The sequence below is a fragment of the Eimeria acervulina genome, genomic scaffold (genome assembly GCF_000499425.1).
Source record: "Eimeria acervulina Houghton genomic scaffold, Eah_scaff313, whole genome shotgun sequence".
NCBI lineage: Eukaryota > Apicomplexa > Conoidasida > Eucoccidiorida > Eimeriidae > Eimeria > Eimeria acervulina.
The window spans coordinates 17,501-35,923 of NW_013547672.1; the positions used below are offsets into that span (position 1 = coordinate 17,501).

The 18,423-nt window shown below is 45.6% G+C and overlaps 5 protein-coding genes across 5 annotated transcripts in view; 4 read left to right on the forward strand and 1 right to left on the reverse strand.

The window, feature by feature from the left end:
• Positions 1 to 177, forward strand: part of EAH_00032400 (regulator of chromosome condensation domain-containing protein, putative) — a gene marked incomplete at both ends in the record, with an annotated part of 2,519 nt that extends 2,342 nt beyond the window's left edge. Inside the window, one exon of the mRNA XM_013392309.1 lies at positions 46 to 177. Coding sequence (XP_013247763.1) covers positions 46 to 177 — 132 coding nt within the window. The remainder of the gene's footprint in view (positions 1 to 45) is intronic.
• A 1,972-nt stretch (positions 178 to 2,149) lies between these two features.
• On the forward strand, positions 2,150 to 2,365 carry EAH_00032410 (hypothetical protein; the record flags this gene model as incomplete). Its single annotated transcript, XM_013392310.1, has 1 exon — positions 2,150 to 2,365. One exon carries the CDS (start codon positions 2,150 to 2,152, stop codon positions 2,363 to 2,365), a length of 216 nt encoding a protein of 71 aa, XP_013247764.1.
• Positions 2,366 to 3,322: 957 nt separating this feature from the next.
• EAH_00032420 (signal recognition particle receptor subunit beta, putative) lies at positions 3,323 to 5,549 on the forward strand (the record flags this gene model as incomplete). Its single annotated transcript, XM_013392311.1, has 6 exons — positions 3,323 to 3,373; positions 3,609 to 3,708; positions 4,412 to 4,712; positions 4,892 to 5,023; positions 5,222 to 5,333; positions 5,541 to 5,549. 6 exons carry the CDS (start codon positions 3,323 to 3,325, stop codon positions 5,547 to 5,549), a joined length of 705 nt encoding a protein of 234 aa, XP_013247765.1.
• A 1,999-nt stretch (positions 5,550 to 7,548) lies between these two features.
• Positions 7,549 to 14,617, reverse strand: EAH_00032430 (ribosomal protein S9 domain-containing protein, putative; the record flags this gene model as incomplete). The annotated part of the gene is made up of 8 exons (XM_013392312.1): positions 7,549 to 7,599; positions 7,659 to 8,968; positions 11,809 to 11,871; positions 12,047 to 12,269; positions 12,789 to 12,871; positions 13,409 to 13,523; positions 13,946 to 14,029; positions 14,207 to 14,617. The coding sequence occupies 8 exons, from the start codon at positions 14,615 to 14,617 to the stop codon at positions 7,549 to 7,551; spliced, it is 2,340 nt and encodes a 779-aa protein (XP_013247766.1).
• An 827-nt stretch (positions 14,618 to 15,444) lies between these two features.
• Positions 15,445 to 17,159, forward strand: EAH_00032440 (elongation factor 1-alpha, putative; the record flags this gene model as incomplete). Its single annotated transcript, XM_013392313.1, has 2 exons — positions 15,445 to 15,835; positions 16,198 to 17,159. The coding sequence occupies 2 exons, from the start codon at positions 15,445 to 15,447 to the stop codon at positions 17,157 to 17,159; spliced, it is 1,353 nt and encodes a 450-aa protein (XP_013247767.1).
• Between the last annotated feature and the right edge of the window lie 1,264 nt (positions 17,160 to 18,423).

Sequence of the window (18,423 nt, forward strand, 5' to 3'; positions counted from 1 at the left end):
TTAGGGTTTAGGGTTTAGGGTTTAGGGTTTGGGGTGTACGTACAGCGCTACAACTTCACGCTGGCATTCCCCTCGTTGCGACGGAAGCAGGCAGATAAGAAACAAGGAGATGCAAACATCTCCTTGACGTTTAAATATTCTGTTCTGCTGCAGAGAGAGGTTTGCTTTAGGGTTTAGGGTTTAGGGTTTAGGGTTTGTGTGTTGCATTGTGTGAGTGAAGGTGTTTGTTGGGTGGGGTTGTTTCTACTGTCTCCTTTTGTCTCCTTTTTCTGTCTCCTTTGTCTCTTTATTTTTATTGTTTTGAACTTTTTTGTTTATTTTTGTCTCTTCATTTGCTGCTGCTTAATTCTTTTTCTGTCTCTTTTTCGCCTTCTGTCTTCTGTCTCCTCTCTATTTTTCTCTTCTTTCTTTTTGTTTATCTTTTTATTTTCGTCTCTTACTCGGTGTCTTCGTACGTTGCTTCATCGCATGTATAATATATATATATATATATGTATATATATATACCTATATATATATATATATGTATACATATATATATATATATGTACATATATGTATGTATGTATCGACATGCATATTTATATATATATATATATATACACAAATAATACACATATATATACCTATATATATATATATATTATATACCTATATATATTATATACATATTATATATATTATATATATATTATATATATTATATATATGTTTATGTGTGTTTGTTGAAGGTGTTGGTTCGCGCATCTCCTTCTTTATCCCCGGAGATATTACTTGAGACATTTATATCAATTAGTTTATTAAATGAAGAGAAGTGGTTGTTAACAGTGTTTCATAGAACAGCAAAGGCAGAGAGACAGCTAGGAGTTGAGGAAGTGTCACTTGAAAGATTAATTAGCATGCAACGTCTAAACCCTAATTCTACTATACCTTTATTTGTCTCCGATGTACACCCTAAAGGTCTATTTGAAGCTAATGCATTTAACCTTGTTCAAGCTCTTCAAGAATTACGAACAACCGAATCATAAACCCTAAACCCTAAACCCTAAACCCTAAACCCTAAACCCTAAACCCTAGGGTATTAACTGGAGTATATCGGGGCAGGAAACTGTCTCCTTTTTTTTTGTTTTTTGTGTAGATTAACTTCAGAATAGAAAAAAAACATATTAAACCCTAAACCCTAAACCCTAAACCCTTAAACTGAACACAGAAATATAGGAAAGGCTCTCCTTTCTTTTATTTGCTGTGTATAATAAATAATAATAACGCAAGAGGGTTTCATTTGTTTATTTTTTTTGTTTTAAACAAACAAAAAGAAAACAAACAGAGAGAACTGTCTGCTTTTATTTATACTTCAGAGACAGCTAGGAGTTGAGGAAGTGTCACTTGAAAGATTAATTAGCATGCAACGTCTAAACCCTAATTCTACTATACCTTTATTTGTCTCCGATGTACACCCTAAAGGTCTATTTGAAGCTAATGCATTTAACCTTGTTCAAGCTCTTCAAGAATTACGAACAACCGAATCATAAACCCTAAACCCTAAACCCTAAACCCTAAACCCTAAACCCTAAACCCTAGGGTATTAACTGGAGTATATCGGGGCAGGAAACTGTCTCCTTTTTTTTTGTTTTTTGTGTAGATTAACTTCAGAATAGAAAAAAAACATATTAAACCCTAAACCCTAAACCCTAAACCCTTAAACTGAACACAGAAATATAGGAAAGGCTCTCCTTTCTTTTATTTGCTGTGTATAATAAATAATAATAACGCAAGAGGGTTTCATTTGTTTATTTTTTTTGTTTTAAACAAACAAAAAGAAAACAAACAGAGAGAACTGTCTGCTTTTATTTATACTTCGTCATACTCAGAGTTAAACAAACAAACAAACAAACAAATAATAAGAAACAGAGACACCTGTCTCCTTTATATATTATGTATATATATATATATATATATTTACCCAGCTAAACAAACAACATAGATATTATATTATCTGAGTAGAGACCTGAGGATATATATTAAAGGCTGAGGAGACACTTGAGAAGGGGGTTTCGGGTGTATATCCACCTCAACACTGTCCATACACCCGACCTTCATAAACCCTAAACCCTAAACCCTAATTCGAATTTGTGACATGCAGCAGCAGATGCAGCAGCAGCAGATGCAGCAGCAAGAGCTTGTGCAGCACCAGCAACTGCAGCAAGAGCTTGTGCAGCAACAGCAACTGCAGCAAGAGCTGTCGCAGAAGCAGATGCAGCAGCAGCAGATGCGGCAGCAGCAGATACAACAGCAGCAGATCCAGCAGCAAGAGCTTGTGCAGCACGAGCTGCTGCAGCAGGAGCTGCTGCAACAGGGAAGCTGAATCTGTTTGTAAAGCGTTTCGTTGCCTCTGCAACCCTAAACCCTAAACCCTAAACCCTAGATCCTAAACCCTAGGCCCTAAACCCTAAACCCTAACCACTAAACCCTATGGCCGAAGACTCTCGCGTAGCTCCTGTAGTGTCGTCACTTCAACCAACAAACCGCAGCACCCTAAACCCTAAACCCTAAACCCTAAACCCTAGACCCTAAACCCTAGTAACAACCCAACCTTAAACCCTAAAGTCGAGTACACAAGGACACCGACAACGCAGCAGTATCAGAAGGTGTGGGTAATGATTTCAAATCCTAAACCCTAAACCCTAAACCCTAGACCCTCCGCAGCAGCAGCAGCAGCTGCTGCTGCTGCATGCTGCATGCAGCCGCGATAACTAACCGATGCCTCGCAGCAGCAGTATGCAGTGTGTGAAGCAAATATATATATTTAAAATAAATAAAATAAAAATAAAATATAAATAAATAAATAAAAAGATTTATTACTGCAACAGCACGTGCAACACTCAGCTGTACATACACCGCAGCCGACAGAAGGAGGGGGGAGGAAGGCAGAGGCAGCTGCTTAGGGTTTAGGGTTTGGGGTTTAGGGTTTAAAAGATATACATTCAAAGCCCCTTCTCACACACGCGGCTGCAGCTGCAGCTTCTGCAGCGGCAGCAGCAGCGGCAGCAGCAGCAGCAGCAGCAGCAGCAACAGCAGCAGCAGCAGCGGCTGCAGCAGGAGCAACAGCGGAGGCAGATCGAGGTTGCAGCTGCCGTTTCTGCAGCAGCAGCAACAACAACAGGAGCAGCAGCAGCAGCAGCAGCAACAACAACAGGAGCAGCAGCAGCAGCAGCAGCAGTAGCAGGAGCAGGTCTTTCATTAGGGTTTGGGGTGTACGTACACCTCAGCAGCAGAGCAGAACTTCTAATCCCTCCGTCTGCTGCATGCAATCTGCAGCACGATGACCATCTCAGTAAAATATATCTTCACCGACCCAGCTGCAGCGCTGCAGGTAAGACTATGGTTTAGGGTTTAGAGTTTAGGGTTTAGAGTTTAGGGTTTAGGGTTTAGGGGTTTAGGGTCTAGGGTTTAGGGTTTAGGCTTTGGGGTTTAGGGATTCAGATCTGGAGTTTAGGGTTTTAGGCTTTGGCGTTTAATGCTTAAGGGTTATGGTTTAGGGCCTAGGGTTTAGGGTTTAGGGTTTAGGGTTTAGGGTTTAGGGTTTAGGGTTTAGGGTTTGTGTACAGGCGCGCACGGAGGCGTTTCTAGGGTTCCCTGTGCCGGCATTTTCTTGTCTCCTTTTGCTGCTAGGGTTTTATCTGGTGCTGGCAGCACTTGCTCTCCGCGGTAACCCTAAACCCTAAACCCTAAACCCTAGATTGTGGCTAGTGGTTGTTTCTTACGATATGTTTATGTGCGTTATGTTTTCTTGACTTATTTGTTTGTTTGTTTGTTTGTTATTAATATATTAATAACATTTCTTTATCTCTTTCTCTTCGTTCGCTACTACTACTACTACTGCTGCTGCTGCTGCTGCTGTTGCTGCTTGTGTTGCTGCAGCACTGCTGCTGCTGCTGCAGTCTAGATCTTCTTCTGGTTGGGGTGTACGTACACGCAAACCCTTACTTTTTTGTCTCCTTGGGCCTTCTTCTGCCGGCAAAACGAGCTGTCTCCTCACCCTTAGGAATGGGGCCGCCCCCTTAACTGTCCCCTCTATGAAGGCGAGGCTCCTTTCTAGGGTTTAGGGTTTAGGGTTTAGGATTTAGGGTTTACGTTTCTTGGGGCTAGGGTTTAGGGTGTAAGGTTTTGGGTTTCGAGTTTAGCGTTTAGGGTCTAGGGGTTTTGGGGCTAGGGTTTAGGGTTTAGGGTTTTGGGTTTAGAGTTAAGGGTTTAGGGTTTAAGGGTTTTGGGGCTAGGGTTTAGGGTTTAGGGTTTAGGGGCTGCTTATTGGGACACGGGGTGAACTAGGGTTTAGGGTGTCGGCTGTAGCGAAGCGTAGGGTTTAGAGTTGAGGGTTTAGGGTTTAGGGTTTAGGGTTTGCGCGTGCGAGTGCAGGAAAACCGTTGCAGCATTCCTTTGAAGGCTATAGCAGGGGCTGCCGGATCAGCAGCAGCAGCAGCAGAGCCAGCAGCAGCAGCAGCAGCAGTAGAAGCAGAAGCAGCAGCAGCAGCAGCAGCAGGCTGCAGCTTTCCTACCTTAACTACAAGCGAACTAGAGACAAAGATTACTGTCGTTGACGCCCCAGGGCACCCCCGCTTGAGAGCTGCAGCATTTGCTGCTGCTGCTGCTGCATCTCATATCTTATTCTTTGTTGATGCTGCTGATAAACCCTCTATTAAAGTAGCAGCAGAGTGCGTCGAGGGTTTAGGGTTTAGGGTTTAGGGTTTAGGGTTGGAGGCTTCCCTACTATTAACACGCAGCAATACACTGCGGATATTACAACCCAAAAATAAACACCGGCAACTCCATCTGCACGCTTTAGGGTTTAGGGTTTAGGGTTTAGGGTTGAGGGTTTAGGGTTTGCGTTCAGGTTTCTGTTTGAGTTGTTCTGCAACCCCACTATTCAGGAGGCGCGGCCCCCTTTGTTGTTAGTAGTAAATAAAACAGACAAACCCGAGGCTAGAGGGCAGCAGGCGGTTATTGAGGACCTGGAAAGGGAGATGTGCGCAAGGGTTTAGGGTTTAGGGTTTAGGGTTTGGGGTGTCTACGTTGTCTCCCTGTCTTTGAGTTGTTTGTGTTTGCGGCTCTCGGTATTGCCTTCCTGCGCTCTCTGAACGGGTTTGAGGGTTTAGTGTCGCCTCTTAGGGTCTCCGCTTAGGGTTTAGGGTTTAGGGTTTAGGTGCGTGTTGCTGTGGCGCAGCGAGCGCTGCCGCGTCTGTCGCCAGGCTTCACAAGACCCCGAAGATTCTGCTGTCTCCTTTGTAGGCGTAGAGGGGCAGAGGTTTGTCTTACAAGATTCTCCTTGTCCCCTGGTGCGCTCGTATGCTAGGGTTTAGGGTTTAGGGTTTAGGGTTTAGGGTTTGTGGGGTAGTAGTAAGGCTGGAGGGAGGGGCGTCGCCGGGGGTTTAGGGTTTGGGGTTTAGACGCCACTCCTCCTTTCTAGAGTGTCTCTTTCTTGATTCGTTTGTATTGCGCTCGTGTTAGGGTTTAGGGTTTAGGGTTTAGGGTTTAGGGTCTAGGTGTGCTAAGGTCTGATTGTTTTCTTTTTTGTTGTTGGGGGTTGCTTTGGGGTGTAGCATGCGTCAGGGTTAGGAGTTTGTTTGCGTATATAACTGTCTCCTTTTGTGTGTCTCTCTGTCTCCTTTTGTGTGTCTCTCTGTCTCCTTTGGGGTGTATATCTGTCTCCTTTGGGGTGTATATCTGTCTCCTTTCGTGTGTCTCTGTGTCTCTGTGTCTCCTTATGCTGCTGCAGTCTGTCTGTTCTGCTGCTGTTACTGCGGGGGCCCTTTACCCTCTTCGCAGTTTTATTTTAAATGAAGCAACACTGCATTCAGGGGGCTCTCAGCGGAAGAACAAAACCCTCTAGACAAACCCTAAACCCTAAACCCTAAACCCTTCGTGTTGAGTATTACACAGTAGAGGGGCGTGGGGGGGGCCTCGTCGGGCTCTTAAGAGAATCTTTGCTTGCACATTATCGCTTATAAAAGCTTAAAGAAGGGTCCCCTTCGGGTTTATTTAGGGTTTAGGGTTTAGGGTTTAGGGTTTAGGACTTCCACCTGTCTCCTTTACTGCCCCCTATCTCCTTTTCGGGCTCCCAGGGGGCCCCTATGGGCCCCCCCCTCCCCCCTTACAAAAGGGGGGGCCCCTTAGAGGTGTAGGGGGGCCCCTTAGAGGAGTAGGGGGGCCCCTTAGAGGATTGGTGGCCTCATAGGGGAATGGGGGCCCCCCAGAACAGTGGGGGGCCCCGTCTACTAACGGGGGGGGGCCCCTAGGGGAGTGGGGGGCCCCTAGGGGAGTGGGGGGCCCCTAGAGAAGTGGGGGGCCCCCTGAAGGAATGGGGGGCCCCCTAGGGGCGTCTGGGGCCCCTATTGATGTGGGGGGCCCTCTGAAGGAATGGGGGGGCCCCTAGGATAGTGAGGGGCCCCCTGGGGGAATGGGGGGGCCCTTAGAGGAGTGGGGGGCCCCCCAGGGGAGTAGAGGGGGGGGCCCCTGAAGGACTGAGGAAGATTTTCTTTGTTGCTTCTCTTTGAGCCCTCGTTGTGCTCTTGTTAAGGCATTCGCAACTAAGGAGGGTTTAGGGTTTAGGGTTTAGGGTTTGGAAGGAAGGTCTAGGGTTTAGGGTTTGAGGGGCTGGACTCTAGTTCTGGGTATGAAAGAGGGGTCTAGGGTTTAGGGTTTGAATTAGGGTTTAGGGTTTGAGGGGTTGAACTAGAGTTTAGGGTTTGAACTAGGGTTTAGGGTTTGAACTAGGGTTTAGGGTTTAGGGTTTGTGCTCTATGTAGACAAAGCAAGAGACAAATAAAGGGAGGAGACAGAAGACACAAAAGCAGAGAAAAGGAGACAAACAAAGACAAAAAAGGAGACAGAGACAGCAAAAGGGAGACAGCAATAAAAGGAGACAGACAGTATTAAAAGGAGACAGTATTAAAAGGAGACAGTATTAAAAGAAGACAGCAATAAAAGGAGACAGCAATAAAAGGAGACAGTAAGAAAAGGAAACCTAAGAGAGGAGACAGCAATAAAAGGAGACAGCAATAGGAGGAGACAGCAATAAAAGGAGACAGCAATAGGAGGAGACAGCAATAAAAGGAAACAGTATTAAAAGGAGACAGCAAAAGAGAGACAGCAATAAAGGGAGACAGACAACAATAAAAGGAGACAGCAATAAAAGGAGACAGTATTAAAAGGAGACGGAGACAGCAAAGGAGACAGCAATAAAAAGGAGACAGACAGCACTAAAAGGAGACAGAGATAAAAGGAGACAGCAATAAAAGGATACGAAAAGATAAAAAGTAAAGAAACAAAAAAAAGGAGACAGATTAATCAGTCTTGCTTCTATTATCGTAATGCCGCTGTCTGCTGCTGCTGTTTGTTTTTATTGTCTCCTTTTGCTGCTGTCTTGTGGAGAAGACACTGCTGATGCAGAAGCCTAGGCTTCCGAGGAGACAGCAGCAGCAGCCTGCTGCAGCAGCAGCAGAGACAGTTTCTGTTTCTAAGAGAGGAGACAGCAGCAGCTGTGCTGCTGTCTTAGTAAAACCCGCTACGCAGCAAGCTAAAGGAGACAGTCTCCTTAAGCATCTGTACGTACACACCGGAAGCAGAGCAGCAAGGCTGCCACTCAGCAGCAGCAGCAGCACCAAATCCACAGTCTGCTGCTGCTCTTGCTGCTGCGCCTGCGGCTGCTGCTGCTGCTGCTGCAGCCGCTGCAGCAGCAGCACAGGCTCGCGACTGAATGCAGCAAGAACAAACAGCAGCAAAGCACCGACAGCAGCAACACGCAGCGCTAATATCACCTCCAGCTTCTCCTGAATCTCCCTTGTGTCCTCTGTGCTGCTGCTGCTGCTGCTGCTGCTGCTGCTGCTGTGTTGCTGCTGCTGCTGCTGTGCTGCTGCTTCTGCTTCTGCTGCACTTGCTGTTGCTTGGGTAGGAGGTGTTTGCGCTGCTGCTGCTTGTGCTTCTGCTGCTGCTGGTAGTGGGGCAGCAGTTCTTGTAGCCGCCGCCGCAGCAGCAGCAGCTGCAGCTGCAGCAGCAGCAGCTGCAGCTGCTGCTGCTGCTGCTGTAGCAGCTCCTGCTTGTTTGTGGAGGAGATCCTTAGCGAGGTGCATATACACCGCACCAGCAGCAGAAGCAGCAACACCGAGCATCGCTGCATGCATATCAAGACCCCTACCGTCTGCTGCAGCAACAGCAACACCAGCAGCAACAGCAACAGCAGAAATAATACGCCAGTGGCCGACTTGCTGCGCTTTTTGCTTCATATTGTCTCCTTTTGTCTTTATTCGATGCAGCAGATATAGACGGCTACCCTCAAGTGCTGCTGCTGCTGTTGCTGCTGCTGCTGCTGCTGCTGATGCCGGCGTAGCCGCTGTCCTCGCCTTTGAGGGTTCTGCTGAGGTATCTGCTGCTGCTTCTGTATCTGCTGTTGCTGGTGTTGCTGCTTGTATGTCTGTTGCTGCTGCTTCTTCTGTGTGCGGTGCTGCTGCTGCTGCTTCTTTGTCAGTTGCTGCAGCTGTTGCTGTTGCGTCTGTGTCTGGTGCTGCTGCTGCTGCTGCTGCTGCTGAGGAGGGCAAAACACTTAATATCTCTAGCAGCAAAGAGACAGGGACAGCAGAGCAGCGAGCAATCTGATAAGAAGAAAGTGAGGAGACAGCTAAGCAGCTATTGCTTAGCCACAGCATCAGCACATATGCAGCAGCTAGCTGCAGCTGCTGCAGAAAGGAGACCCTACTCCATTTGTCTCCTCCTGTATGCACAGGCTCTACAGGCTGCTGCTGCTGCTGTTGCTGCTGCAGCTGCTGCTGCTGTTGCTGCTGCTGGTGTTTTTGTAGCTCTTGCTTTAGCTGCAGTTGCTCTATCTGTTGCTTCTGGTGCTTCTGTTGCAGCTGCAGCTGCTGCTGCTGCTGCTGCTGCTGCTGCTGCTGCTGTCTCCTTCTGAATGGTATGCAAGCTGCAAGGAGACAGAGACATAAAATAAGCTGCTGCAGCAAGCAGCAAGAGAGCGGAAGGTTCTTTGCTGCTCCAGAGAAGATGTGTTTGTTACAGAGAGAGAGTAGAGGCGATATAAAAAAATAAATAAATAAATAAGTTAAAGATATGAGAAGCTCTTGATGGTTATCGAAGTGTCTCCTTAATGCAGATATAGCAGCAGCAAACGGCAGCAGCAAACTGCTATCTGCAGACAGAGACAATATTAAAGACATATAATAACACCCTTTAGTTTGCTGCGGTATCTGCTCTCTTGTTGCTGCTGCTGCTGCAGCAGGAAATCTGTCTCCTTGCAGCAGCATGAGAGGAGCATCAACAGCACCAAAAGAGAAAAACCAGCAGAAGGAGCGCAGCAAAGATGATCCAGACTAAGTAATGCTGCTGTTGCTGCTGCCGCTGCTGCTGCTGTTGTTGCTGCTGCTGCCGCTGCTGCTGCTGCTGCTGCTGCTGCTGTAGCAGCTGCTGCTGTAGCAGCAAAAGCAGAAGCAGAAGGTGCTGCTGCAGCTGCAGCAGGCGGAGTTTCAGCGACGCTCCGCCAGGAGCAAATGGGCAGCAGCAGCAGCAACAGCAGCAGCAGCAGCAGCAACAGCAGCAGCAACGGCAGCTACGGCTGCTGCTGCACACACCCGAACGGAAATATGTCTTCTATTGTTTTTAAAATAATAAAAATTAATTAACAAACCAATAAAACGGGCAGCAGCAGCTGCTGCTGCTGCTGTTGCTGCTGCTGCTGCTGCTGCTGTAACTGCAGCAGCTGCGCAGGCGGCCGAGAGAGCGACAGCAGCAGAAAGCCGAAAGTTAATTACAAAAAGAATTTATATAAATTTAATCTAAAGTCTAAAGCGTAAAGACAAAACACAAAAAAATTAGGGTTTAGGGTCTAGGGTTTAGGGTTTAGGGTTTAGGGTTTAGGGTTTAGGGTTTAGGGTTTAGGGTTTGGGACACCTCTTCCGACCGTCCGCTGACCACCGCGCCCAAAGGTGGTGCAAATTTTCTTTTTCGTCTTTTGTTTTTTAATTTGTTTATTTTTAAAATAAAATAAACAATATTAATTTTGTTAATGGATAAGTAACTAAAGAGAAACGCTTTTGCTGCTGCTGCGGGTCGCTTCACCTAACACCAGCAGCAGCAGCAGCAGCAGCAGCAGCAGCAGCAGCAGCAGCAGCAGCAGCAGCAGCAGCAGCAGGAAACGGCTTCTCGCCTCGGCCATGTCGGTGGCGGGGTGTATATGCAGTTGCTGTCTTTGTTGCTCTGCATGATAAACCCTGAAGTATATATTTATATAATTATATAATTATATTTATATTTATATTATTTATTATAGAGGAGACAAAAAGATATATTTATGTGCACTCAAATAGAGAGAAGCAAACCTCTTTAACAGACGACGAAGACAGCGCAGCAGTTTGTCTCTTCTTTGCATGTGTGGGGCCCCAGGTGTCTGTTTGTCTCCTCAAGTGTCTCCTTTCTCATAAACTGTCTCCTTCCTTCTCTTAAACTGTCTCCTCAGGTGTCTCCTTTCTCTTAAACTGTCTCCTCAGGCGTCTCCGTTTGTTTTTGTGTTTCTCCAGGTGTCTCCTCATCTCCTAAATATAATAATAAGAAATAAATTTGTTTATTGTCTCTATACGTATACTACAGCTAAACATAACACAATTTCTTCTCAAGTGTCTCCTCAGGTGTCTCCCCTCAGGTGTCTCCTCAGGTGTCTCCTTTCAAGCGTCCCCCTAGCCGTCACCAGATGTTTATCTTCAAGCTTCTTGTTTAATGCCTCTTACGTTGGGTTATCTCTTCTGTTTCTTTTATTGCCTTTCTTAGGGTCTCTATTTCCTAAGTGTCTCCTCAGGTGTCTCCTCCCAACTGTCTCCTCAGCTGTCCCCTCTCAGGTGTCTCCTCAAGTTTTCCTTGAGTTGTCTGTCTCCCCACTGTTCTTCCTTTTGTGTCTGTCTCACTCTAAGTGTCTCCTCCAGACACTCCGGCGTCTCCCCACTCAAGTGTCTCTAAACGTCTTTTTAAGTGTCTCCACCGAGACACCTCAACGTAAGTGTCTCCTCTACGCCTTTGTCTTCTCAAGGCCTTTCTATATATATATATATATATATGCACTCTGTATATATATATATATATATATATATATATATATATCAATTTATTTACTGTCTCCTTTAGGCATTTAAGTGTCCCCTTTAGGCATTTAAGTGTCTCCTTAAGGCATTGAAGGGCCTCCCCCAATGTCTACCCGAGTGTCGCTCAGGTGTCTCCTTGAGTGTCTCCTCAGGTCTTCTCTAGTGTCTCCTCAAGTGTCTCTAAAGAGTCTCCAGCGGTGTACATACACCCCAACAGAGCCCTAACCCTGAGGAGACACCTGGGAAGGGGCGGTGCCTCCTTAGCTGTCTCCCGTGTTATTTCAGCACCTACCAGAGACAGACTATCTCTATTTGAGTGTCTCCTTCTGTCTCTATCTCTATTTAAGTGTCTCCCCCTGTCTGTCACTGTTTCTATCTGTCTCCTTCTGTCTGTCTCCGTCTTGCTTCACGTGTCTCCCTGCGTCTCTGTCTATATTTAAGTGTCTCCTTCTGTCTTCGTCTTTACTTAAGTGTCTCCTTCTGTCTTTGTCTTTACTTAAGTGTCTCCTTCTGTCTGCAGCTGGCTGTCTGCATTATAACAATTCAAACCGACAGTCCCTCCGTAGAGAACAAAAAATGCGGTTTAGGGTTCGGGGCTCGCACCCTAAACCCTAAACCCTAAACCCTAAACCCTAAACCCTAAACCCTCAGCGCTTAGACCACTGTCTCTGTTTACGCGCCTTCATTCTTCCGGGCATCTTCGGCATCCGCTGCCGCGTGTCCTCGTACAACATCATTGCTGCAACAAAGCAAACCCCAAACCCTAAACCCTAAACCCTAAACCCTCCCTGTGCAAGCCTAGCGTGTTTACGACCCCTTCTCTCTAGGCTTAAACCCTAAATCCTCCTCCCTGTCCAAACCCTAAACCCTGAACCCTAAACCCTAAACCCTAAACCCCCGAAATAAAGTCATACCTTCCTGCAGCTCTGGCTGGCAGTCTTCACAAGCCTCAACAAGGGCCCTAGCCACTGCCAGGCGTGCAGCACCAGCTTGCCCTGAGGGGCCCCCCCCTCTTACATGGATATCTACATCGAATAAACCTGCAGCACCTGCTACCTGCAGCGGCTGCAGCACCTCAAGGCGACTGGATATATATGCCCAACGGGTGTACACCTCCTCACGACCGCACACACGCACCTGCCCCACACATACACACACACACACACACATACACACGATCCTACTATGAAGACACACGATCCCACAACAAAAAAGACACGATCCCATAGCTAAAAGACACGATCCCACTATGAAAACACACGATCCCACAACAAACAAACCATCCCACAACAAAAAGAGACGATCCCACAACAAAAATAGACGATCCCATAACAAGAGCACACGATCCCACAACAAGCAAACCATTCCACAGAAACCTGACACGATCCCACAACCAAATATGGCGATCCCACTACAAAGACATGCGATCCCACTACTTAATGCACGATCCCACAACTAAAAAACACGATCCCACATAAACAAATACAACCCCACACTAAACCCGCAAGACCCCACAGCAATACGAGACGCTCCCGCTCCCTCTAACAAACACTGTCCCCACTCCCAAATACGACCCCAGAGACCTCCCCGCCACGATCCCAAGCCTCACGAACGGCAACACGACACCCCACACACGATCCCAGGCGGGGGACACACGATCCCAGACAAGAACACACGATCCCAAGCACCTGACAGAGGACCCCACGCAGCGGGACAGATGATCCGACTCGATCGACCCCCTAACGGCACAGGAAACCCTAAACCCTAAACCCTAACCTGTCCAGTGCCTCTAGTAAGGACAGCCACTGCCGCAGCCCTTTTTCGTGTTCCTCTTCCTTCTGCTCTACAGAGCCAAACGCGTCCCCCGCTTTCGAAAGTCTGCACATCAAACCCTAAACCCTAAACCCTAAACCCTAAACCCTAAACCCTCGACCCCGGGTGTGCAGAGGAACCTACCGAGCTTGGGGTTTAGAACCAACGCGTGAGGGTTTAGGGTGTAGACAGCAGGGTTTAGCTAGGGTTTAGACAGAGGCAGGGAGGGCTACAGGTTTGTTCATGAGGATTAGGGTTTGTGGAGGAGGGTTTAGGGTTTAGCATGCCTTGCGCTTTTCCGGGTCGAAGCTATTGTGGACGTGGGCCCTGAACGCCTCGTCTGCTGCTGCTGCTGCTGCTGCATCAGATGAGGCGTCTGTCTCTGCAGAAGAGAAGAGACAAAATAAGGGTTTAGGGTTTAGCGGTGGCGAAGAGAGAAAGGAGACAGCTGAGGCTTAGCTTACCCTCTTTTTCTGCTGTCTCTTCTTCTTGCAAATCATCTGCTAGAGTTGTGGGGTCCTCGGGATCGTCCGATCCCAGCGAACTAAACACGTTCTCCAGCAAGAAGGGAGACGCATCCTGCGGTGTACATACACCTCAGCAAACCAAACACTTAGGCCCTTCCCTCTCCGCATGCAGCAGCAGCAGCACTAACTGCAGCACCAACTGAAGCAGCAGAGCCAGCAGCAGCAAGTCCAGCACCAGCAGCAAGCGCAGCAGAAGCAACAGTAGCCGGAAGTGCAACAGCAACAACACCAAGTGCAGCAGCAGCAGCAGCAGGTGCAGCAGCAGCAGCAGCAAGTGTAGCAGCAGCAAGTGCAGCAGCAGCAACACCAAGTGCAGCAGCAGCAGCAAGTGCAGCAGCAGCAGCAGCAAGTGTAGCAGCAGCAACACCAAGTGCAGCAGCAGCAGCAAGTGTAGCAGCAGCAACACCAAGTGCAGCAGCAGCAGCAAGTGCAGCAGCAGCAACACCAAGTGCAGCAGCAGCAGCAGCGCGTTACTGAGGAGAATGAGGGGGAGGTCAGTATAATCTTCTGCAGTTCTTTTACTGTGTAGTAGCCTCCTTCTTTAGCTAAGTATAGTGCCTAAGAATAAAAACCTTTAAAACACAAAAGCAAACTCTGCTGCTTCTCCAGCAGCAGCAGCAACAGCAGTGCTAGTAGCAGCAGCAGCAGCGGTAGGAGTAGTACCGGCAGCAGCAGCAGCAGCAGGGAGATCGAAGGCAGCCACTTTACAGCAGCAGCAAGAGGAGACAGACGAACCTCAGAGAGAGACAAAGGGGGTACACTTTGCTGCTGCTGCTGCTGCTGTGGTTGCTGCTGCTGCTGCTGCTGCTGCTGCTGCTCCGATTGCTGCTGCTGCTGCAGTGGAGGGACTGGGCGGCGAGAGAACCGGCTAGCCGGTGCCGCTGCAGTTGTTGCTGTTGCATTTGCTGCTGCTGCTGCTGCTGCTGCTGGTGAGGGTTGCGGTGTGTGCCTAGTGAAGCGGCTGAAGGTGCTGAAGCACCTTCTCTGCTGCTGCTGGTGCTGCTGCTGCAGCTGCTGCAGCAGTGCTTGCTTCTGCTGCAGCCATGCTGTTCGGCAGCAGCAACAAGTAGCAGCAGCAGCAAAAAGATACTGCGGCTTTAGAGCAGCAGCAGAGGCGAGGCGCTGTGCTGGGGCTAGCAGTGACATCGCATGATGAAGACAAGCCCTAAACCCTAAACCCTAAACCCTAAACCCTATACGGTAGACCCTAAACGGCCGGGCAGCCAATGCGGCGGCAGCATTACAGTTAAGGGTTTAGGGTTTAGGGTTTAGGGTTTAGGGTTTAGCGATTATCATCTCCCCGATAATAATAAATTGAATAAACAAAGAATAAACTAAAAAAACAGAAAAAGCAAATAACGCTAAAGGTATGTCTTACAGCAGCAGCAGCAGCAGCAGCAGCAGCAACACGAGCAGCAGCAGCAGCAGCAGCAGCAGCAGCAGCAGCAGCACGAGTATTATTTGGTGTCTTTAAGGTTTCATTGTGTATAGAGGGGGCAGCAGCAGCAGCGAAGACAGGAGTAGCAGGGTTTTAATAGATAGTTTATATTTGGGGTGTATAGGGAGGTGCACGATTGGCCAAATAATAATATAAAATATAAAAATAAATATATGTTTAGGGTTTTAAAATAAAAAAGACAAGAAAAAAAGTTTGTTTGTTTGGTGTGGGGGGGTGCGATTGCATTGCTGGGTCTGAAGCAGCAGCAGCAGCAGCAGCAGCAGCAGCTGCAGCAGCGGCTGCTGCTGCTGCTGCTCCCCCCCTCCCCACGCGTGCGTGGGGGCTGCTGCTGCACAGCAGCAGGAAAGGTTGCGTTGTAAAGCATTTTATTTTCATTGCTTTTGTTTGTTTGTTAAGATAAGTATATCTTCTGTATTTTTTTATTGCTGCAGCGTGAATTGCTGCTGTTGAAGAATATTATTGCTTCTTCTTTTGCTGCTGCTGCTGCTGCTGCTGCTATAATAACTCTATCAAGATGGGAAAGGAGAAGACGCATATTAACTTGGTTGTTATTGGCCATGTAGACAGCGGCAAGTCTACAACAACAGGACATTTAATTTATAAGTTAGGGGGTATTGATAAGAGAACGATCGAGAAGTTTGAGAAGGAGAGCAGCGAGATGGGCAAGGCTTCGTTTAAATATGCATGGGTGTTAGATAAGCTGAAGGCAGAAAGAGAGAGAGGTATTACTATAGACATTGCATTGTGGCAGTTTGAAACACCTACCTTTCATTATACTGTTATTGATGCTCCGGGTCATAGAGACTTTATTAAGAATATGATTACAGGGACATCTCAGGCTGATGTTGCACTCCTCGTTGTTCCTGCTGATCAAGGTGGCTTTGAAGGTGCTTTCTCAAAAGAAGGTTAGTTCTATTCTTCTTTTCATCTTCTTTACTTTATTCGACGCATTTAGACCTTTCTTTTGACTCCCTATACACCCTATTCACGAAACCCCACACACCCCACACTTCAGGTGTATAGGCACCTCGCGACGCGCAGTATGATCTACTTCATATAAATATCTATAATGTAAATATATGTTTATTTATCGTTTTCTTTTTCTTTTTTATTTATTATTATGCGTTTATTGTGCTGTGCATTGACCTCCTAGCTGCTGTCTTCATCTATAACTGCTGCTGCATTCATTAGCAGCAAGAACAGCAGCAAGATGACGATAGGGGTATCATTATGTTTGTTGTTTTTTTGCGGTTTTGTTTGTCTTCAGGTCAGACCCGTGAACACGCATTGCTTGCGTTTACACTGGGTGTGAAGCAGATGATCGTAGGAATTAACAAGATGGATGCAACAACACCAGAGAAGTACAGCGAAAGCCGCTTCAACGAAATTCAAGCTGAGGTGTCTCGGTACCTCAAGACTGTGGGGTACAACCCAGAGAAGGTACCCTTCGTTCCTATCTCCGGCTTCATGGGTGATAACATGGTCGAGAAGAGCACAAACATGCCGTGGTACAAGGGCAAGACATTAGTAGAAGCATTAGATAGTGTAGAGCCTCCTAAGAGACCGAGCGACAAGCCTTTACGTCTGCCTCTTCAAGATGTATATAAGATTGGGGGTATCGGTACTGTACCTGTAGGGAGAGTAGAGACAGGTATATTGAAGCCCGGTATGGTCGTAACATTCGCACCGACAGGTCTTCAGACTGAAGTAAAGTCTGTTGAGATGCATCATACACAGTTAGAACAAGCAGTACCTGGAGATAATGTCGGGTTTAATGTTAAGAACGTCTCTGTTAAGGATGTTAAGAGAGGACATGTTGCCTCTGATTCAAAGAACGATCCGGCTAAGGGGGCAGCTAGCTTTCAAGCACAAGTTATTGTTCTTCATCACCCTGGCCAGATTAACCCTGGATATACACCTGTATTAGATTGTCATACAGCACACATATCGTGCAAGTTCGCAGAACTAGAGAAGAGATTAGACAGACGAAGCGGTAAGGCTCTTGAAGACAACCCTAAATTTATTAAGTCCGGCGATGCTGCTATTGTTAAGATGGAGCCCTCTAAGCCGATGTGTGTCGAGTCCTTTATTGAATATCCGCCTCTAGGTAGATTTGCTGTTCGCGATATGAAGCAAACAATTGCTGTCGGTGTTATTAAGGCTGTTGAGAAGAAAGAAGCAGGAGGTAAAGTAACTAAGAGTGCTCAGAAGGCTGCAGGCAAGAAGTAAATAAATAAATTAATATATTATTATTATGTTTTCTTCAGCATTAACATTATTCAAGAAGAAGCAATACTATTATTATATTGATGTTCTTACAATACGAAGATATACATATACATATATATATTAACCCCGAACAAATACTCATCTAACTAAATATATATATAATATATATTTATAAGCAAGCATTTGTTTGCTGCTGATTATTATTGCTTATCTGCAACAGCAGCAACAACAACAGCAGCAGAAGCAGCAGCAAATATTTGATATTTGCTGCTGCTGCTGCTGCACAAATATATTTCTTTAAACAACAAAAACTAAACATACAACTAAGCAGCAAATGTCTTGCTAATTTTAAGGGGTGCTGAGTTTATATCTTTTTTATTTTATTTTATTATTTGCTTTTTATTTATTTGTTTTGTTTCGCTATTATTTTTATCTTCTTGTTTTTATCTTCACCCTTTCGGTGTTATGTTTTGCTGTCTTTGTCTTTAGTCTTTTGCTTATTTATTTATTTTATTTATTTTTACCTTCTTCTCTGTTTTTCTTTCGTTTTGCTCTTATTTGTTTTTGTGTAGTGGTTGAATATATTAATTAGTTTTTACTCGCACTGCCTTAGGCGAGTCTATATATACATATAAAATATATCATTATATATAGTATATATACATATGTATAATATATATATATATATATATATATCTGCATTTATTATCTAGAGTAGTACTTCGGTAGTTCTTTTAAGTAATTAGGCTCCAGCAACAATAATTGTATTTGAAGTATATATATAGATATATATATATATACATATATAATATATATATAGATAAATATATATATATATATATATATCTATATATATGTATATAGATGTTTAAAGATATTTAGAAGCGTAATTGAATTGTCTGTCTATAAAAGCAGAGTTCTTCGCTGAGTGTAATTATACAACAGAGACAAAAATATCTGCAACTTAAAAATAAATTTAAGTAAACAAATATAAAATTAATATATAAAAATAGGTTTGTGCTGTCTTGTGGGGTTTATTTATTTTATTTTACAGTGTCTTCGATACTTTTAATTCGCTTCACCCTATTCTTCTAGATTATATATATATATATATATATATATATAATATGTTTCAATATAAGCTACATCTATATATAAATAAGATGTATACATATATACATATATATATATATATATATGGATAATATATGATTTGTAGAGGCTACAACTGCATACTCTATTTATATATATATACATATACATA